This window comes from Asparagus officinalis, chromosome 7 (assembly GCF_001876935.1).
Source record: "Asparagus officinalis chromosome 7, Aspof.V1, whole genome shotgun sequence".
Lineage (NCBI taxonomy): Eukaryota > Viridiplantae > Streptophyta > Magnoliopsida > Asparagales > Asparagaceae > Asparagus > Asparagus officinalis.
The window spans coordinates 138,991,491-139,015,660 of NC_033800.1; the positions used below are offsets into that span (position 1 = coordinate 138,991,491).

Genomic DNA, 24,170 nt, shown 5'->3' on the forward strand with positions numbered 1-24,170 from the left:
AGGTCGAACTCTGCGTTAAAGTTTCGAACGCACAGTTCAGATCTGGCGTTTAAAGTTCATTAACGCAAAGGTCGAACTCTGCGTTAAAGTTTCGAACGCACAGTTCAGATCTGGCGTTTAAAGTTCATCAACGCAAAGGTCGAACTCTGCGTTAAAGTTTCGAACGCACAGTTCAGATCTGGCGTTTAAAGTTCATCAACGCAAAGGTCGAACTCTGCGTTAAAGTTTCGAACGCACAGTTCAGATCTGGCGTTTAAAGTTCATCAACGCAAAGGTCGAACTCTGCGTTAAAGTTTCGAACGCACAGTTCAGATCTGGCGTTTAAAGTTCATTAACGCAAAGGTCGAACTCTGCGTTAAAGTTTCGAACGCACAGTTCAGATCTGGCGTTTAAAGTTCATCAACGCAAAGGTCGAACTCTGCGTTAAAGTTTCGAACGCACAGTTCAGATCTGGCGTTTAAAGTTCATCAACGCAAAGGTCGAACTCTGCGTTAAAGTTTCGAACGCACAGTTCAGATCTGGCGTTTAAAGTTCATTAACGCAAAGGTCGAACTCTGCGTTAAAGTTTCGAACGCACAGTTCAGATCTGGCGTTTAAAGTTCATCAACGCAAAGGTCGAACTCTGCGTTAAAGTTTCGAACGCACAGTTCAGATCTGGCGTTTAAAGTTCATCAACGCAAAGGTCGAACTCTGCGTTAAAGTTTCGAACGCACAGTTCAGATCTGGCGTTTAAAGTTCATCAACGCAAAGGTCGAACTCTGCGTTAAAGTTTCGAACGCACAGTTCAGATCTGGCGTTTAAAGTTCATCAACGCAAAGGTCGAACTCTGCGTTAAAGTTTCGAACGCACAGTTCAGATCTGGCGTTTAAAGTTCATCAACGCAAAGGTCGAACTCTGCGTTAAAGTTTCGAACGCACAGTTCAGATCTGGCGTTTAAAGTTCATCAACGCAAAGGTCGAACTCTGCGTTAAAGTTTCGAACGCACAGTTCAGATCTGGCGTTTAAAGTTCATCAACGCAAAGGTCGAACTCTGCGTTAAAGTTTCGAACGCACAGTTCAGATCTGGCGTTTAAAGTTCATCAACGCAAAGGTCGAACTCTGCGTTAAAGTTTCGAACGCACAGTTCAGATCTGGCGTTTAAAGTTCATCAACGCAAAGGTCGAACTCTGCGTTAAAGTTTCGAACGCACAGTTCAGATCTGGCGTTTAAAGTTCATCAACGCAAAGGTCGAACTCTGCGTTAAAGTTTCGAACGCACAGTTCAGATCTGGCGTTTAAAGTTCATCAACGCAAAGGTCGAACTCTGCGTTAAAGTTTCGAACGCACAGTTCAGATCTGGCGTTTAAAGTTCATCAACGCAAAGGTCGAACTCTGCGTTAAAGTTTCGAACGCACAGTTCAGATCTGGCGTTTAAAGTTCATCAACGCAAAGGTCGAACTCTGCGTTAAAGTTTCGAACGCACAGTTCAGATCTGGCGTTTAAAGTTCATCAACGCAAAGGTCGAACTCTGCGTTAAAGTTTCGAACGCACAGTTCAGATCTGGCGTTTAAAGTTCATCAACGCAAAGGTCGAACTCTGCGTTAAAGTTTCGAACGCACAGTTCAGATCTGGCGTTTAAAGTTCATCAACGCAAAGGTCGAACTCTGCGTTAAAGTTTCGAACGCACAGTTCAGATCTGGCGTTTAAAACGCTCACCTAAGTTGAACGCGAGGTTCACCTTAGAACGAATGCGAGGTTCGTTAAAAATTGAGCTTGACGCTCACCTGAGTTGAACGCGAGGTTCACCTTAGAACGAACGCGAGGTTCGTTGAGCGCGAAGCTCGGTTAAAATTGAACGAACGCGAAGTTCGTTTGAGGTAACCACCTCCTTAATTTTCGCCATGAACCCTTAGGGTTTCAAACTGAAACCGCCGCCGTCAAACCAAAAAATCTTTGATTTTGATTTTCAAAACAGATCCAGAATTGGAAAAATTTGAAGAAAAAATCAAAGAAAAATCCAAAAAATTCCAAAAAGTTACTGTTCACCCGAAAAATACTTCACTGCTCATCCGAAAAAAATACTTCACTGTTCATCCGAAAAAAAATTCGTTACTGTTTACCGAACATTACTGTTCATCCGAGAACAAAATATTAAATCTTTAACTAGAGATTTAAGATCAAAAAACCCAATAAAACTTAAATCCCTAAGAATTAATCAAGGTGGCTCTGATACCATTTGTTAGATCTACATCATAAAACTTGAGATCTAAAACCATATAACCATGATTAATTCAAAGAGATTAACAAGGATCTAAAAGAGCGGAAGCTTATACCTGAATCCATTGCTTGATCTTGATTTTGGGTTTTGGATCTTCTAACCTTAGGGTTCTCTCTAAAACCGAATTTCTCTAGCTAGATGGGGGTGTAGAGAATTAGAGAATGTAACCCTAGGTTAGGGACCATAACCCCTTATTTATAGATGTTGTACTTTTGTAATTTAGCCCCTCAATAAATCACAATTACAACCTGGTATCTGCACATATAACCCCATGACTTATTTAAATACCAAATTAACCCAACTTAATTGATCACTTTAGTGGGTTATCCTGAAAGATAGCAATACACATTGATTAATCATATGTGCCCACAAATAGATTTATTAGATTAAATCCAACAATAGCTCATAATGCAAGGCAGGGCAGGGATGAATTCAATTGTTTAAGGTGTAATGTGAGGGTGAAGGAGTTACGAGAATAATTATGGACAAATTTGATAGTCTATAAGGGGTAAATAGAGACTAAAGTCTTTGATATCTTTTTCAATTAGTACTGAGGATGATACGAAGGAAAGGACTTTTTGGAGGATGTAGAGAATCCTTGCCGGCAAATGTAGCATGTGTTAGTTATCCTGAATTCCCTCCTCAGTGTTTCGAGGACAACTGTAATCCCATCATCATTCATCGAATTTGATTGGTTTCACCGTCGAACGTGTGGACTTAATTTGATCGCGTTAGCTTGGTCCGATTTCTGTTAAGCAGTCAGTGAGCCCAACTAATGCAGTGGAATTCTTTTTGGCGGTTCGATATATATATATATATATATATTATTAACTGTTAGCTGTTTTTAATAATTAGAATTTCAACATATACGATGCGAGGCCTAAACAACTCTGTAACACAATGAAGTTATGGATTGTACTCCTAGGGAGTCCTGCATGGCAAGATCCAAGCAACAGAATAAGAAGTGGAAAATGACGATGTTTAGAAGGAGTCGACATAGCTAGTCTTTTAATCATGACGTTTCGTCGGCAAAAGCCTCTCCGATACATAACTCATAGAATTATACATGAAAGGAACAGTCTATCATGTCTAAACCTTTGATGAACGCGAGAGAAGAGTCATCTATTTTCCGAAGGATCGATATCTCTTCAAAAAGCATAGAAATTGTGGCGTTCTTGGGCCTAGAATACGTTGGGCTTTTGGCCTTTAACAAAGAAAGAAAAAAAACTATCCGAAGGCCCCCACAAAGGATGCAAGAAATTGTAATTAAAATTCTTGTAAGAGCTAAAATCTTGATTGTCTCACTTAGCCGCTTTGAATTATGCAAGCAATAGCTCTAGCTTGTGTGTTGATAAATTCTAATGTCCCGTCGAATTCAGAAGAAACAGGCCCGCTACAGCTAGGATCTGGGCTATTGCCCAGCTTGTACCAAGCCCAAAGAAATGGCCTGGGCTTAGTTCATGATTTAAATGTATTTCAGCAAAGTGCCCACGCTCCGCCCATACGTCGAAGTTAGACAAAATGATTTGTAATGTGGTTATTATAAATAAATAAAAATTATAAACAAGTTCATGTTTAGATTGTAACTCAATCTTCATTTTCAATAATCTGATCCCCATTTTCACGGTATAAAATGTCTCATTAATCAAGCGGTTTCCAAGACCATATTGATTTTATCTCGTGACGTAATCTCATGCATTGAATTCGAAATGTACGATAATGATTGAACGAATCGGAGACTCTCCAATTCCTATCTAATTGGAGTGGATCCGGATCCCAATTCTTAAATTCTGGTATCGTTTGCTTCTAGATTTTACAAATTAGTTTTAAGCAACTTGTCAGAAACTGGGACCCTAATAGCAGCACCAAAGATGCAAGAGACTGATTTCAAAACAACTTATAAGAATTGAACAACCTAACATCAATTTTCATGATTTTGAGGATTAAATATAAAATATTAAAGACATAATGGACGTATATCCAAAAAAACCCCAAATAAAAAGACAGACAACAACTAACTTCTGAAAAATATCTCTGAATATCCAGCAATGATCCGATACAGCCACAACTCACTTGTGGATTACTCTCTTGCAATTTACAACGACCCCCCCTCTCTTCATCTACTCCATCACCACCCACCACCATCATCGTCGTCATTTCCCATCTCTCTCTCTCTCAGGCTGACTACAATAGCCCGCTTTCTCTCTCTAGACCCCCCTCTCTCTCCTCCCCCGCATCACAAGCCCCATCCCTCCACCTCCCGTCCTTCCTCCCCTTCCCCTCCCCCTCACCTCCCGCCCCGCCGGCGCCGCCGCCCAATCCCGCCCCCGTCTCCTCCTCCCTCCCTGCCTCCTCCGGCCGCCGGCCACCGGCTCCCACCCCAGAAACCTCCCCCGCCCGCCGTCCGACCGCAACGTCAACGAAGCGTCAACACAAGCGCAAGAGTTCACCGGCCGCCCCTCGCCGCGCCTAAGAACAGGCTCTCGTCGTCGTCGAGTTCGCCACCACCCAGAACGAGCGAGCAAGAAATCTAACCCCCCTACATGGTCCAGCTCAGCCGCCGTACGTTGCGCCCCGAACGTCGACTTCCTCCTCGTCATGGGCCGACGAGTCGACGAGACTCCGCCGGCTCTGCCGCCGCGAGAAGATCGCAGGATCGCCCCACTTCAGCCTTCTAACAAAGTCCATGGCAGAAGATCCACGAGGAGGACGCTATTGGGCCGGACCAGCTGATGGGCGACGTCCTCTACTACGGGGACCACCACTCCCTAGTGGCCCAGCTGCACTCCAGGGAGGACGTTGAGGCCCAAATCGAGCGGAGCAAAGAAGACGGGAATCTGTTGGTCTTGGACGTGGGCCTTAAGCACTGTGGGCCTTGCGTTAAGGTCTATCCGACGGTCATAAAGCTGTCGAGGTCCATGAAGGACAGCGTGGCCTTCGCCAGGATGAACGGGGACGAGAACGAGAGCTGCATGGAGTTTCTGAGGGACATGGACGTGGTCGAGGTCCCCACGTTTCTGTTTATAAGGGACGGGGAGATCTGTGGGAGGTACGTTGGGAGCGGGAAGGGGGAGCTCATTGGGGAGATACTTAGATACCAAGGGGTTAGGGTTACCTATTAAAGTCTCGGGTGGTATCTTTAAATTTTCCAATGTTTGTACCGTTAGAATTAATATAAAACTATAATCCTTGATCCTCCACGTAACTTCGGAGTTTTAGTGTAATGATTAGATGAACTAAATTTAAGATGGTATCAGAGCAACCCAGATTCAAATCCCACCGGTCACGAATTAAATGCGGATTTTCTAAAATTTGACACCGCTACGTGAGTACAGATTTCGACCCGCTCTCATTTTGGTTGATTTTTTATTGTGTTTGTGTTACTCTCGTATTTTCGTCGAAATATTTGTACGACGTCGCAAGTTTGGTCGGTATTTAATTAGACCCAGCTCACCAATAGGACGATTTAACTAGAGACGTACTCTACATTTAAGTAAATTTAAACGAGTCGGAGGTGCATCAAGACCCAATTCGTGGGCAGCTAATATTTCGACGAGAAACCGTTATTTTTTGCCGGGAAAATTACTCCTACCCCCTGGCCATCCCTCAAAATTATTAATCTATACCTAATCTATCATAATATGACAAAAGAAAGGGCATTTATATATGTGAAATTAGTCTTTTAAAAAGCTTATTCTTTTCTATCAACATTCTATCTATGGTTTTGGGTAAGTTTGGGGGTTGAGGTGGAGCCTTTGAAGAGGAGAACTTGTGGAGGAAAATGAGACAAAGAGTTGGGAAGGAAAGGGTGAGAACATGCAGCGGAGGCCATTCATAATTATGGATTAGGGGAAAAGTCAACAGAGAAGATGAGGAGTTGACGATGGAGTGTGCACAAGGGAAAATGAAGATTTTTTAAAGGGTTAATTCCATATAAGAGGAATTTGTTTTAGCAAAAAATAACAATTTCTTTCTGTAAAATTAGCCGCTGATAAATATTTAGGTCTTGTTTACACGTTTGACTCAGTAATTTAAAATGCATTAGTACTGTATATATAGTTGCCTATTTAAAACGTCCTATTGATAAAAATGGTCTAATTAAAATACTAATATGGTAATTTAACCCTAGTTTAGTTATTAGTTTAGTCATGTCCACTTACAATAACGTTTATAACAATTTTGATACGCAAGGTTCTTCTCATGACTTACTTTATGAGAAAGCACATAGTTAGATGGAATGGTTGCTGTATAACAGTTTTGTTAATTTACTTATTAAGTAATATCTCCTGTTTAAGACTTGAATTGAATTTTTTTTTTCAAAAATGAAGAAAACAAAATAAATGATATTTACTTTCAATTTTCGATTTTATAATGGTCCATTTATATATGCATTTCTAGATATCACTTTTGCGTAATGCTCATCATACCCAGATTACTTATTAAGAACTCAAATCATACGTGGAAAGTCCAAATTTCTTTCATCCAATTTACCTTAAAATTGATCAATACTTCTCATAAAAAACTTTAAATGGTTGAAAATGTTTTTGGTGCAAAAGTGAGAATGACTTTTTTTGTTAGTTAATTCAGATTGAATCACAATCTTAGTAGTTTCCCTTTTGTTTTTCAAGCAACTTATAAAAATGCTAATTAGGTGTGTCTAATTGGGCCCGGTTTCTGAACTTGACCCGGCCGGGCTAACCCCAGCACGGACCCAGGAAAAGCCCAGGTTTTCGGGCCAAACCAGGCTTCGGCCCAGGTTCGGTTTGCCTCGGCGAACCCGCACCGGGACCGGCCCGGCCAAAAAAATCCTGAGGAATCAACATTTATTCTGTACATTAAGTTGTATACAAACATTCGGATCTTTATTTTAGAAACTACAGAAAAAGTCAGATCACATCGTCTCATCAGATAACTGGCCCTGTGATGATGACAAGACCTTCATGCACAGATTTTTCATAGCATGCAGAGCGAACCACATATATATAAACTAAATTAATCCAGATAATAGGATATAAACTAAAAACGACTTTACATATGCGTAGGTTATTGTTGTTCCTAGAATATGATTTATGTGGAAATGCATAGGGGCAGGGCCCAAAATTGAACACCTGTAAAATTAATTGCATCTACGGAGTAATGTGATTGATGACTTAAGCTTTATAAGAAAGACAAATGTGGTCATATGAACGCACACAAAAGAGAAGAACAAAAAACATAGATAGAAAGAAAAAAATAGTTTTAGAGATCTTGTCGATCTCAGACGTGTATTGATAGTTAGGGGCTGTTTGGTTGCTTTCCTTCATTTTCCGAATACTATTTTCCTTTACTTTATTATGTTTCCTTCACTTTCATGGAAAGTGTTTCTTGTGTTTGTTTCGCCAAAAAATATGTGGGTGAAAATACTTTCCACCACTTTTCTTAGTTTGGTTCAACTTGAAAAAAGAAAAGAAAACAATTAACGTGTGAATAGACTATGGTCACCATGGTATGCTTACCACCCGTATAGGATAAATTTATTTATGTGAATTTGAGAATTTGAGAACCACAAATTGTTGCATTAAGAATTCATGGAATCTTTTCTCCTGATTTCTTCCGTAATTAACCGGCTCAATGATTCAAGTCATTAAGTAAAATAAAAAAAACTTAAAAAAACATGCCCGAATTATAATCAGATTTCTAATTTAATTCGCAAAAGTCCCGACGACCCATGAGCCAGAATTATAAACAGGTATGAATCTTCATCCATCACAGCAACAAAAGAGAGAAGTTCTATCAAATTAAGCATCGATTGAACAATACATCAAGTACCCACTGATCAATTAGCTCCTCAACAAAACACCAAAGAAACATCAAAATCGGAACTTGACAATAAAATCAAGAGACATAACTTTCTTTTACTATCCCCCGTAATCGGGCTCAAAAGAGGGGGAAATTTTCGGGAGAAAAATCACCGAACTTTCCTTCACTTTCCTTTTTATTTTTTGCCAACTAAACATATGATTGTGAAAGAAAATGTAAAATTTTCTTGTGTCAGTTTTCTTTGGGGGGCTCTTTCTGCAATTTTCCACTCCTGCGACGGTGGTTCTGATGGAATCCCTTTTGAAATTTTAAGGGCTAATTTGTAAATTTTAAAAAACAGGTGCTAATATCAAAATTATTCCGGGGTCGGTTACCCGAACTATTTCCTCTTCGTTGTCCGCGACCCATTCGTTCAGCGTTCACTGATGAGCTCTAGCATCACCTCCGACATCAAAACTCAAAAGGTAATCTAAATTTCTTTCCCCCACTTCTCTTGAATTTTAATTTAGTTTTCATGAAATGAGGTTAGCACTAGAAAAAAGGGGGCCAATTGTTCTAGGGTTCTGAAAACCCAAAATTTGATAGGCTTTATCTATTTGTTTTCGTGGGTGACTTATTAATTGTGCGATAGATTCATGAAAATTTTGTAATTTGTATATTATTAGGAGTACCATTGAAATCTGTATGTTATGGGTTTTGTGTTTACTCAGTCATTTTATCGAGCATCTTTAGGTCATCAATACAACGTGGGCTTTTTTTTCCCCTTCCCGATCGAGTTTTGTTATATAGCGTAGGCGTCTAAAAATGCCTATGGGTGCCCGCACATAGCTCAAGACAAAGAGAAGGTGATGAACGTCGTTATCCGAATCAAAGAGGATTATCCAACGCCGACAAGCGCATGAAGCGAATCGGCAAACTGTTGATAACACGACAACGAACCACCACAATGGAAAACGCCAAGTGGACCGCACGCGTCAATCAACATGCGTGCGTCAATCAACACGTGTGTGTCAATCAACACGCGTTCGACGGTCAATTCCGCAACGAAGCGTACAAGTCAACAAGACGATCAATTACGCAAACCAGTTCACGATGGCGTCAATCAACATACATTAATCAACTCGCGTGGAGCATACAAGTCAACACGACGGATGAGTAAACAAAACGGGAGAAACTACAAATCCCGGAAGATCGGAAAAGTCGTAAAACACAAGAAATCAGTGTAACAAAAAAAATCTCAGCGCGCCGCGCGGGACGGACCAAACCGACCCGCGCCCGTGCGGGTCGGAATGATCCGACCCGCGCCGGCGCGGGTCGGAATCAACCGACCCGCGCCGGCGCGGGTCGGCCAAGAAACGTGGTTAGGCTGCTGTCGACTGAAGATAGAGCCAAATCACTTGTTCTCATCCAAATAACCACTTCCGAAGCTTATAAATACGAGCTCGGGTGTTCATTTCTCAAGGGCAGAGTTATTATCAAGACGTGGATGTGCTGCTGGATTGAGGAGTCAAGGAGCACGAATTTCAGCGAAGGCAAATCAGATCCCGGCGAACTTCGGCATAAAGAAGGAGCTATTCGAAGGATCTGAACCCCGTTCGTCCGTCCCTTGAGATTAGGCTTGGTCTTAATCTCGAGAAGAGCCCTGATTTCGCTTGGTCGATTTCAGCGCTTCAAATCAAATACTTCCTCGGCGAAGGCGAAGCTCTGCCAAATTTTTCATCAACCGGATCCAGATCTAAGGCGGTCCACGGATAAACCCCGGCACATGCAAAGATCCCACGCAAAGCAGCGGGTGATAAACGTCCTCTGCGTTTGTTTTGACGAGAGTTGTAAACTTTTGTTTTCATTGTGTAAAAGTCTTATAAAAAGACAATCTTTTTTTGTTTTCATTGTAACGATTGAAGTTGTAATGAATACCGCAATGAATACATCAATTTTCGACGCAAACAAACTGGCGACCACAGTGGGAGCCAACAGCTTCGCTTCCGGAGCTGTCGTGTCGCAACCTCGGATCTGCATCCCGGTTGAAGAAGTGGTCGAATACGAGTTCGACCAACTGAAGTTCGAGGAATATCTGTCGTCTTCCTCCTCCAGATCCTCCGCCTCTCGCAAGCGAAGGAAGATCAACGCCCCCGTTGTTGCGGTAGCTGAACCTTACAACGCCCTTCCGGCCTCCAATGAGTCCGGATCTGCAGATCGCCACCCCTCCTCAATCAAGGAGTTGAGTACAGAAGGCGCACCCACTTTATCGAAGAGAGCTCGCCAAAGGCAGCGCCAACGCCTTGCGCGCCAACTCGCTAGGGCTTTGGAGTCAATTGACGGGATCCGTTACGAGACGGATCTAAAAATTAGGCAACGTCAAGCGCCCCAACAGCGGACAAATGCCCTCTCCTCCAAATCACCAACAAGTGAATGGGTACAAGTCAAAAGGACCCGTTCAACTCTTGAAGAGCGGATCAAAAAGCGTCGCGTACTGCTTGCGCGCGCGAATTCTTGCGCAAGAGGTCAAAAGATTGCAGAGGGAAGAAGTGGAAAAGAAGCCACCAAAACTGCACAAAGTTTGGAGGCCAAAGTCCAAGACGGCGGCCGAAAAGATCGAAAAATGCGGGTCACTCAAATCCGACCCGCCGGTCTGCGGGTCACTCAAATCCGACCCGCCGAATCGCGGGTCACTCAAATCCGACCCGCCAATCTGCAGGTCACCCAAATCCGATCCGCCAATCTGCAGGTCGCCCAAATCCGACCCTCCAAATCGCGGGTCACTTGGGTCCGACCCTCCAATCTGCAGGTCACCAAAATCCGACCCGCCAATCTGCAGGTCGCCCAAATCCGACCCTCCAAATCGCGGGTCACTTGGGTCCGACCCTCCAATCTGCAGGTCACCAAAATCCGACCCGCCAATCTGCAGGTCGCCCAAATCCGACCCTCCAAATCGCGGGTCACTTGGGTCTGACCCTCCACTTTGCGGGTCACCCAAATGAGCACCAGGACAGTGTGGACTTGTCCCATTGCAAGGTGAGGATAGTCGATCGTCTGGGTCCTTTGCACGAGGATCGAGGCAAAGTTCTGATCGAAGAATGCTTGGGTCCGGTGACTGAACCCCGAGCGATTCGTCGAGCTGGGGGTCGCACACGCCCTCGTAATAATTTTAAGCCTTCTCATAAAGGGAAAACTTCAATTTCTACCCGCCTGGGGGTGTTTATCCAAAACCAAGAGCCTGTTGAGATCCTGCGCTCCCAAAAGCGTAGTTCTAAACACGTGACTCTTAAGAATGCTAATAAAGTGGCAAATCCCCTGAAAGAAACGTATTCATCTGACGATGACAACGTTATACCAGGGGAGTCATGCCAATACACGATAGGTGCTCCGACGGCAACGTCGATGAGTTGTACTATCGGGCTGGGGGTATGAACAAGTCTCGGAAGAGAAGTACCCGGGAATTGGAGTCTCACTGCCCGTGCGTTAAGATAATCAGGATAGTATTATCAGAATGTAGTTGCCCCAAGACCGCTCTGCAGAGGGTCTCGGTATTTGAGAGGATCTCCAACGGAATAGCTAGGTCCAAACCAAAGCGTCTCCGTAAGAAGCGATCGACTGTTCATGATAACGAACTTCCAAAAGTCACAATTAACATGGCTGATAAGGGAAAGTCGATTCGACCTTCTAGTTCTGACCCTCTCGTATCGCACCGTCTAACCCGGTTGCGATCGGGAACTATTAGACAAAGGGATTATCAGAGAATGCAGAGAGGGTTATCCTCGGATGATGAAGCATCGGACGCTAACTCGGCAATCGTTTCTGATAATACGGTATCCAGTCCGGGACAATCCCGTAAAGTGTTCATGATCAATACCGAGCAAATCGCCAAAATTCTTGAGGATGCTCTAACCAAACAGAAAGAGGCATTCAAGATTGAAATGGAAATGACTATGCTACGGATAAGGGAAGAGCATGACCAACAAATTCGGGCTCTATCCAATCAGTTCGGTGAATCTAGCCATCGCAACCGTACTGATCAAGCAGGCAGCGATTCAGATGTGGATGCACGTCTCAATGCTGATGACCAACGTCGCAATGCTGATGACCCTCCCGTTGACCAAAACACTGGGGGTGGCCTCACTAAAGACGACAACGCTGGGGGTGGCCCCATTATTCCTCTTAAGAATCGTCCAAAGCCCGATACGAGCAAGGATGAGAAAATAAAAGATCTCGAGAGTAAAATCAACGCTCTAATGTCTGATCGAGAGGTAAAAAGGACTGGCATTCCATGTCCATATCCAAGAGAGTGGGATGCAATAGCATACCCGGCGAAGTTCAACTTGATTAACTTCACGCCGTTTGACGGGAAGGGTTCGTCCACACAACATCTGATCTACTTTAAGTCCCACTTGGGCATGATCTCCGGCAATGAAGCCTTGATGGTTCGGTCATTCGTTGGTACCCTTCGCGGGCCGGCCTTCGATTGGTACCGCCGTCTCAAGCCCGGAAGTATTAACAACTGGGACGATATGGAGAACTCATTCCTTGGTAACTTCTTTGATGACGACGACGAGGTATCCATCAGGACACTTTTCGATGAGAAACAAGAAGATGACGAGACAGTCGAGACTTCGTCAAGCGCTTTCGGAATAAAGCAATGAACTGTCGAGATCTGATCACGGAGGACTTTATCCTCCAGACATGTCATAACAACCTATCTATTGAGATATTAGAAGTTATGGGAGTCGCACCGTCCAATACTTGGAAAGAGTTGAAGATGCGCGGAGAGCGGGCCGAACGCTTCATCCGAAGGAAGAAAGCCGAGAGGAGCCAACCGACGGCGAATCTTCCGAACTTAAACTTCGCCTCCCGTGGTAAAGGAAAGGCACATGTAGCAATTGTAGACGTTAATCAGACATCGCAACAACAACTCCGAAGGCAGCAAAAGACTTCGGATCCGAGACTCCAAAAAGAGTACTCCTTCAAGGACGAAGATGTTCCGGCTATTTTCGAGTCTCTCCTTGAAAATAACAAGATCAAGCTACCACCTATCCCAGATCAGGAGGAAGCTGATAATACTGCGGATCCGAAGTACTGTGCGTACCACAGGAGGATCCTTCATCCTACCAAGGCTTGCTTCGCTCTTAAGAATAGCATCCAAACCTTGGTTGAAGCCGGCGTTATATCGCTCAATTGAGCCGAATGAACACTCCGACAAGTATAAGAGTATAAACTGCTCCTTCTCACACTCCAAAGAGTATATGAGTATAAACTGCTTCTCGGTCATCCAACTAAGTACAATGTTAAACCCGGTTTCGCAAAGGAAGCTGGGGGTGGATGATTTATGTAACGGGAAGTTCCTGGAGAATCTTATATTCTTAAGGATAACCCGAACATGCGACTGAGGATAACGTACTCCTCCTCTCGATTCCTTCCATGAACGAGAGGTCCACTTTCAAATTGAACGATCAAGCCTGTAAAAGGTAAGATCATCTCAAACCTCCCACTTTCACTGCTTCCTTGGTCAAACCTATAAAAGTTAGGGCCACAACCAGATTCTCCTCTCGATTCCTTTCATGAACGAGAGGTCCACTTTCAATTGAGCAATCAAACCTATAAAAGTTAGGATTGTCTCCAACTTTACTTAGTCAAACCTGCAGATAGTTAGGACTAAGATTGAGTTATCCTTTTCGATAAACGAAAGACTTCCATCTTTTCCTTTTTCCACCAAACCTATAAAAGTTAGGGTCGAAATTGGGCTTTCTCCTCAATAAATGAGGGACTCTTTTTGGATCGAATGACCAATCCTATAAAAGTTAGGGTCGTTTGAATCTTTCTGATTCTCGGAGTGGAGATCCCACTCTTAGTTTCATCTTTTCGGATTCTGGGGGTGGAGATCCCACCTTGAGTTTTCTTTCCAACTGGAGATAGAATATAAAATTCTTCCTCTTCAGTGCAGGGAGATAGAATAAATAATTCTTCTTCTTCCATTTTCCAGTCTGTCTTTACTCTGAGAAAAGACATAATTCCCAACTTCCAATCCGTGCACTTTGTGCACGGGAAATTTTATCTCAACTCCTAAATAGAGATAAGCCTACGCCTAACACGCGTTGCCGGTTTAGTCTTTCACCGATTGAAAAAGACAACAGAATCCAGTCTGGGGCATTTTATCCCGAAGCCTAAGTAGGGATAAGTCAACGCTTAACCCGCGTTGCTGGGTGGTTTGTTCCCGTAAAAACGACCGAGTCTACGTATTCAGCATCGTAGCAACAAAAATCCATGCCTTTTATGCATGGGGAATTTTATCCCAAATCCTGAGTAGGGATAAGTCAACACCTAACACGTGTTGCTGGTTTAGTCTTTCACCGATTGAAAAAGACACCAGAGTATAATTCTAGGGACTTTCATCCTGAATCCTAAGTAGGGATGAGTCAACGCCTAATACGCGTTGCCGGATGCCATATTCCCGTAAGAAATGGCGAAGTCTATGTATTCAAAATCATAGCATTAAGTCTAAGAGAAGCAATTCTCTTAGCACAACGTTACATGTGAAACGGGTTTTAATAATTCACATGCTAGCCCGATTCAAACGGTAATCGGTAAAGGCATATCAAACCCGTTGATGGCTGGGGGTTTGCCAAAAATCCTAAAGTCTATGTCTAACACGCATTGCCAGTTAGTTTTTTGCCATGAAAAGGACAAAAGCCCACATATTCAACATTGTGGCAGACCGTTACTAATAACGCCAAAATCTGCGCCTCACACGCGCGGGGAATTTTATCCCGAAGCCTAAGTAGGGATAGGCCAGCGTCTAACACACGTTGTCGGGTAGCCTATTCCCGTAACAATGGCGAAGTCTACGTATTCAATATCGTAGCATCGAGTCTAAGGGAGTTCATTCCTTTAGCACAACGTCACATGCGGAACGGACTTAAACAATCCGCATGCAAGCCCGATTCAAACGGTAATCGGTAAAGACACGCCAAATCCGTTGAAGGCTGAGGGTTTGTCAAAAACCTTAAAGTCTACGTCTAATACACATAGCTGTTTAGTCTTTTCACAGGAGAAAGACGAAGTCTACGTATTCAATATCGTAGCACTAAAAGAGTTAACTCTTTTAGCATAACGTTACATGCAGAACAGACTTAAACAATCCGCATGCTAGCCCGACTCAAACGGTAGTCGGTAAAGGCTTATCAAACCCGTTGATGGCTGAGAATTTGCCAAAAATTCTATAAATGCGAGTCATTGACGCATCAACTCCACTAGTTGGTCTCGTGACTTGAGCACCCAACAAATTCAGGATAAAATCCACACATGCAGATGAATCAACTTTAACAGTTGGTCCTGCAACCCCAACATTCGGGACCGCGATGCTCCAATACCTTAAGAGCTTAAACTGTGTAGACTCCAGCAAACGTACGAGTATAAACTGTGTTAATGGCGATCCGTAAACCCTAGGGTCAACGCCGGTCAACGCGTAACCCTAGGTCAACGCCTATCAATGCGTTGCAATGAAAGAATCAATACTCCGAAAAGTATACGAGTATAAACTGCTTCTTAAATACTCCAATAAGGTATATGAGTATAAACTATTCCCTATTTTTGGTTTGAGAAGTTCCTGGAGAATATTGTTTATAAATATTCTTAAGGATAACTCAACCACACTACGCCGGACAACGCGTTGTGCATAAAGACTCGACGCCACAATCAATGGTCAGCTCAAAGGAATCGACTTCAAGTTCAGAAAATTCCGACAAACGGTCAGACAATAAATGCAGCACCGGAACTCTTACAGACTTTCGACAAAGCACCGAAAAGCCTGGAGAATTGAAGGAGTCAAGAACAGAAGCCATTCCGAGGTCCCGTTATACCGACTGAAGGTAGGGACAATCATATCCAAAGTATCCCAGACTCTTCTATAAAAGAACGAGACTGAAATACTTTGGAGGGGGTATCTGTAGGCATATAAAATTGCTTATAGGTCCCCTAGCATAGCTCGGCACAAACCGACGAACCAACGAGGCGACGAGATCGACGAATCGCACAGAAGCGACAGAATGCATCCACCCGCGTGCAGAATCAAGCTAATGAGTTGAGGAACGGGTCGGCCTTGGCCGACCCGCCAGGCGGCGGGTCGGCCAAAGCCGACCCGCGCCCCCGCGGGTCAGATCGACCCGTCGCGCTGTTTTGACCCCCTGATGTGTTTTTCGACGGTTTTGACGATTTTCTCGAGATCTTATCTATTCCAGGGGTTTCTAACTAATTTGATATCATCCCCAAACGTGGTTAGGCTGTTGTTAACTAAAGATAGAGCCAAATCACTTGTTCTCATCCAAATAACCGCTTCTGAAGCTTATAAATACGAGCTCGGGTGCTCATTTCTAGGGGGGCGATTGATTATCAAGACGAGGAGGTGCTGCCGGATTGTGGAGTCAAAGGCGCACGAATTTCAGCGAGGGTTGACAGATCTTGGCGAGTTCTTCGGCATAAAGAAGGAGAATTCGAGAGATCCGACGCTCGTTCCCGTCCGTCCCTTGAGATTAGGCTTGGTCTTAATCTCGAGAAGAGCCCTGATTTCGCTTGGTCGATCTCAGCGCTTCAAATCAAATACTTCCTCGGCGAAGGCGAAGCTCTGCCGAATTTTCCATCAACCGGATCCAGATCTAAGGCGGTCTACGGATAAACCCCGGCACAGGCAAAGATCCCACGCAAAGCAGCGGGTGATAAACGTCCTCTGCGTTTGTTTTGACGAGAGTTGTAAACTTTTGTTTTCATTGTGTAAAAGTCTTATAAAAAGACAATCTTTTTTTTGTTTTCATTGTAACGATCGAAGTTGTAATGAATACCGCAATGAATACATTAATTTTCGACGCAAACATATAGCTATGTGTTTTCTGTTAACAAATGCCATGGTATATAATTGTGAAAGATATAATTCTAAGTAAAAGACCCGTGCGGTGTGTTTGACAAATTTATGAAAAATCGAAAGATACACATGACTGATTTTATTTACTTTGATGCTTACTAGGGTGTGTTGTATTGTAGGCTTTCATGTGCCTTTTATAATTGAATAACTTGAGGTTAAAAGATTATCTTAAGATATTAGCAGCTTGTTGATCATATCTCGGATATCAATATCATGGTGCTTCATCATTTTTGGTCTGATGAGAATACACTTGGCAAAACTAGTGTGAGATGTGGAGCAATATGGCCATTTATCCCATAAATGTAGTTTTAGCTCTGGTCTTATTTCCTCAAGCAATGTGTGGTGAATAATAAACGATACTGAATTTTTGTTTTGTCACTGATTGGTAAGTCAAGGAATGCTTACGGATTGGAGTTAAAGAAGCTTTTGTGATTTTTTTTTTTAAATTTTCATCATTTCGTAATACTATTTTTTCACTCATGGTAAGTGCAGACTAGAGCCAGTTTCTCATCATTCTATCACTTTTTCTGCGTTGTACTGAAATGAATTGATAAAGTTCATGCATCGTTGCTAAGTGATCAGGTATAGAGTGTAAACCCTCTATTTTTAGTGTGTTTTTCTGCTCTTTAAAAATTCTTTGGTTTCTTAATTTAATGACTACGAAGTTATGATTTTGTCCATATGCCATTTTCCCTTTTTTTTAAGGCCTAATGTGTCAGCTTACTTATTGTCGTGGAAACTATACATTTCAAGTTATGTGTTTATATCTTTGAAATCAGAAAAAAGGTCTGGACTAAAGAACACAGTTATAATGTAGATTGTTTGGATTTAAGCAATTAGGGGGAACCATTAATCTTCATATCAGAAGGGAACTCTGTTAGACGCATACATACATATATCCAAAGTCATTTATGCCTTTACCTTACTCGTATCAAAAGTCCTGACGACCCATGAGCCAGAATTATAAACAGGTATGAATCTTCATCCATCACAGCAACAAAAGAGGGAAGCTCTATCAAATTAAGCATCGATTGAACAATACATCAAGTACCCATTGATCAATTAGCTCCTCAACAAAACACCAAAGAAACATCAAAATCGGAACTTGACAATAAAATCAAGAGACACAACTTTCTTTTACTTTCCCCCATAATCGGGCTCAAAAGAGGGGGAAATTTTCGGGAGAAAAATCACCGATCGAACTTTCCTTCACTTTCCTTTTTATTTTTTGCCAACTAAACATATGATTGTGAAAGAAAATGTAAAATTTTCTTGTGTTAGTTTTCTTTGGGGGGCTTTTTCTGCAATTTTTTTGCGAAACAAACAGCCCCTTAAAGGATTATATTGGGAACTGTGACTATTAATAGTGTAAGTCATTCCACTCCTGCGACGGTGGTTCTGATGGAATCCCTTTTGAAATTTTAAGGGCTAATTTGTAAATTTTAAAAAACAGGTGCTAATATCAAAATTATTCCGGGGTCGGTTACCCGAACTATTTCCTCTTCGTTGTCCGCGACCCATTCGTTCAGCGTTCACTGATGAGCTCTAGCATCACCTCCGACATCAAAACTCAAAAGGTAATCTAAATTTCTTTCCCCCACTTCTCTTGAATTTTAATTTAGTTTTCATGAAATGAGGTTAGCACTAGAAAAAAGGGGGCCAATTGTTCTAGGGTTCTGAAAACCCAAAATTTGATAGGCTTTATCTATTTGTTTTCGTGGGTGACTTATTAATTGTGCGATAGATTCATGAAAATTTTGTAATTTGTATATTATTAGGAGTACCATTGAAATCTGTATGTTATGGGTTTTGTGTTTACTCAGTCATTTTATCGAGCATCTTTAGGTCATCAATACAACGTGGGCTTTTTTTTCCCCTTCCTGATCGAGTTTTGTTATATAGCTATGTGTTTTCTGTTAACAAATGCCATGGTATATAATTGTGAAAGATATAATTCTAAGTAAAAGACCCGTGCGCAGGGCCGGCCCTAGCATAAGGCAACTAAGGCCTTTGCCTTGGGCCCCAAGTTGGATAAGGCCCACCCACCCATATATATAATATATGTAACTTAGTTACTTAAGCATAAAGCTAACCCTATTTAAAAAGTGAAGATCCAAAGATAAAAAGTGAAGCTAATAGCTTAGCAACTTATGAGATTGAAAATTTTGAATTCTTAATAGCTATGAATATTTGGTATGACATATTGTTTGCTGTTAATTCAGTTAGTAAAATCTTACAATCTAAATATATGCATATTGATATTGTCATAGATCAATTAAATGGTCTTATTGTATATTTAGAAAATTATAGACAAAATGCTTTTATATCTGCTTTGAATTCAACTAAAGAACTTGCTAATTAAATGACGTACAACCTATATTTTGTGAAAAACGTAAAATTCATAGAAAAAAACAATTTGATGAAATATTGGTAATGAAACAACATTTAACGCTGAAGAATCTTTTCGTATTGAATATTTCTTATACATAGTTGATAAATCGCTTGGCTCAATTGAAAGTAAGTTTGAACAATTTAAAACGTATGAAAAAAAATTTGGTTTTTTGTTTGATTTGAAAAAATTAAAAGCTTTAGATTGTATTAAATTGAAAGCATATTATCTTAATCTCGAAAATGCACTAAAACATGATGAACATTTAGATATTAATGGACTTGATTTGTTTTCAGAATTGAGAGTGCTTAGGAAAATTTTAAAAATAGAGATTAATAGTCCAATTGAAGTGTTGAACTATATAAAGTGGTTAGATTATTTTCTAAATACTTGTATTGCTTATCGTGTACTATTGACTATACTCGTAACAGTTGCTTCCGCTGAAAGAAGTTTTTCAAAATTAAAATTACTAAAATCTTATTTAAGATCGACCATGTTACAAGATATTGAAAATAATATGTAATTTTGCCGCTCAAAAGGTAAGAAGAATGAGATAAAATGTATTATGAGTTGTATCACTTAGGCCTCATCCAATATTTCGCCTTGGGCCCCAAAATTCCTAGGTACGGCCCTATCTATCCTTTTCAATTAAAGATTGGAAATTATGCACTGACCATATAAATATCCGTCCTTTGCTTTGTCATCACCTTGACCAGGGCAAGCAACGAAATGGCGTCCGCAAAGTTTCACAGTTTTAGGTTTATTTTCCTTTGCTTTGTCCTTTGTCACAATGCAGTGAATGGTACAGCGAGAAAAGGATTCACTCTGGTATATACTTTTTTCTTAAATTCAATTGCATAGTTAAGAGAATTTTATAACTGACTCCTTGATAATTATATCCAATTTTATGGATATGTTTTGCTAGTGAAAAACGCTATTGATCTTGCATTGTAGTTTTTTTTTTTTTTTTTGGACACCCCCCATTTTCCCTTTTTTTAAGGCCTAATGTGTCAGCTTACTTATTGTCGTGGAAACTATACATTTCAAGTTATGTGTTTATATCTTTTAAATCAGAAAAAAGGTCTTGACTAAAGAACACAGTTATAATGTAGATTGTTTGGATTTAAGCAATTAGGGGGAACCATTAATCTTCATATCAGAAGAGAACTCTGTTAGACGCATACATACATATATCCAAAGTCATTTATGCCTTTACCTTGCTCGTCAGCACCAGTGTGGACGCTCAATTTCCTTTTTATTTCTTTTCTCACATAATATGCTATGAACTGTTTGCTTGGTTTCTCAGATCATAGAGTCAGGAATTATTCACGCGAATACAAGACCTCTTCAAGACAAGGTTCTAATATGAATACTATGATCTGAAGAGAAATTTCAGTGGGATCGGTTTTGTTATGTCTTTCAAGTGAGAGGAAAGACATAATAGCAAGAAATAATACTTTGCTGTCATTATGGCTCCCTCATTGGACTTGCAGGCATTTATAGCTCGTGCTCGTGTCTTGAAGCTCTACCGGCAAGCTCTGCGGACTGCTCGCAGGGCCCCGATTCATGCAAGAGGTGTGGTTACTGATGTTTTAATTGTAGAGTAATGAGTAAAAAGAAAGTGAAAAATGTTATCAGGGCATGCTAGCATAGAGCTTCTGTACGCTAGATATAAACACTAGAATACATCACATAAACATTGGTCTAAGGCAAATTTATTGGATGCCTAACCCAATTTCCTTAGTTGATAGCTCATTTATGGCTATGTTCATGTTTGCATATACATCTATGAGCTATAGGCATATCCTTGTGTTTGATTTTCAAGTTGTCTCATGTGGACAGCCGAAACATTTGAAGACATATACTGGCAATATCTATTAATGACAACTTTAAATTGGGGGTTACCACCCGCGGATGGTTCTAGTGGTCAGCAGCCCCATGGGGGAGAGAGTCCCTAGGGCTTCGTGCCCATGCTGGTCGCTAGTTCGAAACCCGCTTGCAATTCACCTGTTGTCCACGCATTAGGGGTGGGGTGGAGACCGGGGTTTACTTGACTGGTCCAGCTGGGCCGCAGTCCGGTTCGAATCTCTCACCCGGGATGCTTCCCTCGATCAGCATGGGGGGTGGGAGGTTCGAACCAGGGGTGTCAGTCCCCAAGGGGCTGAGTGCCCAGCTGCGCTAGCCAAGGTTCCCTTGTCAAAAAAAAAAAAAAAAAAAAAAAAAAAAAAAAAAAAAAAAAAAAAAAAATAAAGTTGGTTAAAAAAAAAAAAAAAAAAAAAAAAAAAAAAAAAAAAAAAAAAAAAAAACTTTAAATTGGGGGTTTTAGAGAAACTTCCATCTTTTCTTCTTTACCTCTTCATGTGCGAAACCGTGGTAGAAGTTCCGGAAGATAACCCACCCTGATTATGCCAACCATGGTACAGTCGATTGGAGGGCCATGTAAATGTTCTCTACATGTTTAATGCAAACCTTTTAACACTATTTACTTGTTATGCTCATTTACTAAAAATAAAGTCACATACTTCTAAATTGGACATATTTCCAAATTATACGATTTTAAACTTGCATACCAGATTTACATATGAAACGTCTTTCAGCAACTTGATTTTGGTGGGAATATGTGGGTGATATTAATATCAGAATTTCAGCCTCTGTTTCATAACTAATTCTTATAAAAATTCAGATTGTTTATTTGATTTGTTATTTGTTTCAGATGAGCTGAGAAATACAACGAGGCAGGAGATAGAAAAGAACCGGCACTGTGATGACAAGCAGAAAGTACGCTTCCTCGTCAGTGAAGGATATCAGAGATTGAAAGAACTCGATGAGATGCTCGATATGCAGGGTCACAGATAGATATATGTGGTCCTGAACCGTAGGGTAGTTTTAGTTCTTGTGACCTTAGCGAAAGATCGAGTGCAGATTTATGTTGTATCATTCAAATTTATTCTTGAAAAATCTCAGTTTGGAGATGCATTAAACCGGTGATAACCTTGTCGTTGAGGAATTCTGTAATTCTGTCATTTCTTGGCTCGAGGATTCTTTGAATTTTTGTTTAGGTTAACGACGTGGTGCAAACGTCTAGCAATAGATCATTTTTGTATTTTTAATTGACGTCTAATGAATATTATCATTTCTTTATACCATCTCAATAGTATGTCTTGGAAATAATAGTGAAATAGTGGTATGGTATTTTTTTAGCTTAGGAAACTAAAGGTTTCTTAACTTTTTGTTGATCCTTTTGTAATACTAGTTGAGATGCACGTGCAATGCATGTGGTTGAATATCATGATTATTTAAATTGATAAAAATAGAGTAAAAATAAACAAAGAGAACAAAGTGTTTTGTGGGATTTGTCAATAACTCAATAATCTCTCTCTCAAACAAAATATTGTCATTGTTTCCTTCAACCCAGACTGTGATCACGTGATCTACTATGTGTAAGTTATAAACACATTCATCTAGTACAACATCTCTATTTATTAGTATATTGAAGTCTTCAAAAGATGGGTGATCATTCAATTCATAAAGGAATTTTGCATATGAATTACTTACAATATGTCCATTAAACTTTTAGTTGTGGTTTGACTCATATTCACGTTAACTTTTTACCCAAAGAGTTAGAAGTTATTTGAAATTAGATTTTTAAAAATGAAAATATTTTGTGAAATTCACACTCTACTGGAGATGATATTCTCTACAAGTAAGATCTGCTCATTGAAGCCCTTAATTAGTTGAAATTAGGGGTGGAAACTAATCAAAATTGGATCAAATAATAATCCATTATTTTTATTTGTATGCGGTTCATATTTAGCTATCCATATTCATATTCAAAATAAATATGTAATCTGCATTCAAGTTCAATTGGAATATTTCACGAATGTTTGTTGATACTGTACGTTTTTAGGTAGTCTTTGCCAATTATCCGGTTCATATTCCTTAAATATTTGTTATTCCATCTTAGTTTTATAATAGAACCAAACATTACACTTCCATTGAATATGCAATTAATTTAGTAATAAAAACATTAGAATCATTGGCGAAACTTAGTTCATTCACCGTCTTTTCTAAAAATAAAAATAAGAAATGGATGTAATTATACATCTTGCAGGTAACAATGAATTATCATATTAAATATCTGAAAATAAGGGGGGGAAAGCACGAAGACAAACACATCATGTAACATGCAGAATTAATCAAATCAAACATCTGAAGAAAATGCTAACTCGACATAATTCGTAGGTAACTTATATGCAATTTTATGAAGGAAAACAACAATTTGTTATTTGTTTCTTTATAAAAAAAAGGCGTACGTATATGTGAAATTACAACAATTGATTAAATATTTCAATATCATACAGTATTATTCTCACTTTGAATGATACCATATAATTAATTCTAAGCAATTTCGTATGCATGAGATGGCTTGTTTTTTCCTAAAGGCCACATGCAAACATTTCTTTTCTTTTCTTATCTTTTCAATATTTTCATACCAAATTAAGGAAAGACTAACTGATTCCACCACCACCACCAGCAGCATCATAACTAGGGAAGGTCCTGACGAAGCAGGCCGTAGGTAACAAAGGCGACGAGGAGGAGCAGCAGAACCAGCAAAGCGACCGTCACGGTTGTGGCTGCTGCGCGCACGGCGGACACCCAGTTGTCGGGGACGAGGGCGAGGGCGAAGGTGAGGCCGTAGAGGAGGATGCCGAGCACGAGGAGCGTGATGTGGTCGAGGGCGTAGGCCGCCGTCAGGAGGTCTTCCGAGTAAAGGCCCCTGGGCGTGGGCCACAAAATGGCAGCAGCGGCGACAGAGAG

At 40.9% G+C, this 24,170-nt stretch overlaps 2 protein-coding genes across 4 annotated transcripts; both read left to right on the forward strand.

Annotated features, from left to right (window-relative positions):
* On the forward strand, nucleotides 4,225-5,461 carry LOC109847863 (thioredoxin-like protein CDSP32, chloroplastic). Its single transcript, XM_020417097.1, is given in 4 exon segments — nucleotides 4,225-4,230; nucleotides 4,468-4,860; nucleotides 4,862-4,942; nucleotides 4,944-5,461. Coding segments are annotated over 4 exon segments (915 nt in total). The 3' UTR covers nucleotides 5,379-5,461.
* On the forward strand, nucleotides 8,376-22,493 carry LOC109850492. 3 transcript variants are annotated; one of them, XM_020420505.1, is made up of 6 exons: nucleotides 8,376-8,519; nucleotides 17,456-17,545; nucleotides 18,417-18,540; nucleotides 20,659-20,709; nucleotides 20,846-20,927; nucleotides 22,066-22,493. In XM_020420505.1, the coding sequence occupies exons 3-6, from the start codon at nucleotides 18,502-18,504 to the stop codon at nucleotides 22,206-22,208; spliced, it is 315 nt and encodes a 104-aa protein (XP_020276094.1). In that variant the 5' UTR covers nucleotides 8,376-8,519; nucleotides 17,456-17,545; nucleotides 18,417-18,501; the 3' UTR covers nucleotides 22,209-22,493. The 3 variants fall into 3 exon arrangements, with proteins under 3 accessions (XP_020276094.1, XP_020276093.1, XP_020276095.1); XM_020420504.1 differs by lacking the exon at nucleotides 17,456-17,545; XM_020420506.1 differs by lacking the exon at nucleotides 17,456-17,545 and having other exon boundaries at nucleotides 8,381-8,519; nucleotides 20,659-20,927.

Excerpts from the sequence above, each read along its gene's own strand:
- LOC109850492 (XM_020420505.1), top strand. The coding sequence starts at position 18,502 with ATGAGCTCTAGCATCACCTCCGACATCAAAACTCAAAAG. Across the intron at positions 18,541-20,658 it reads CCGACATCAAAACTCAAAAG|ATCATAGAGTCAGGAATTAT; the intron begins GTAATCTAAATT and ends TTGGTTTCTCAG. Across the intron at positions 20,710-20,845 it reads CAAGACCTCTTCAAGACAAG|GCATTTATAGCTCGTGCTCG; the intron begins GTTCTAATATGA and ends TTGGACTTGCAG.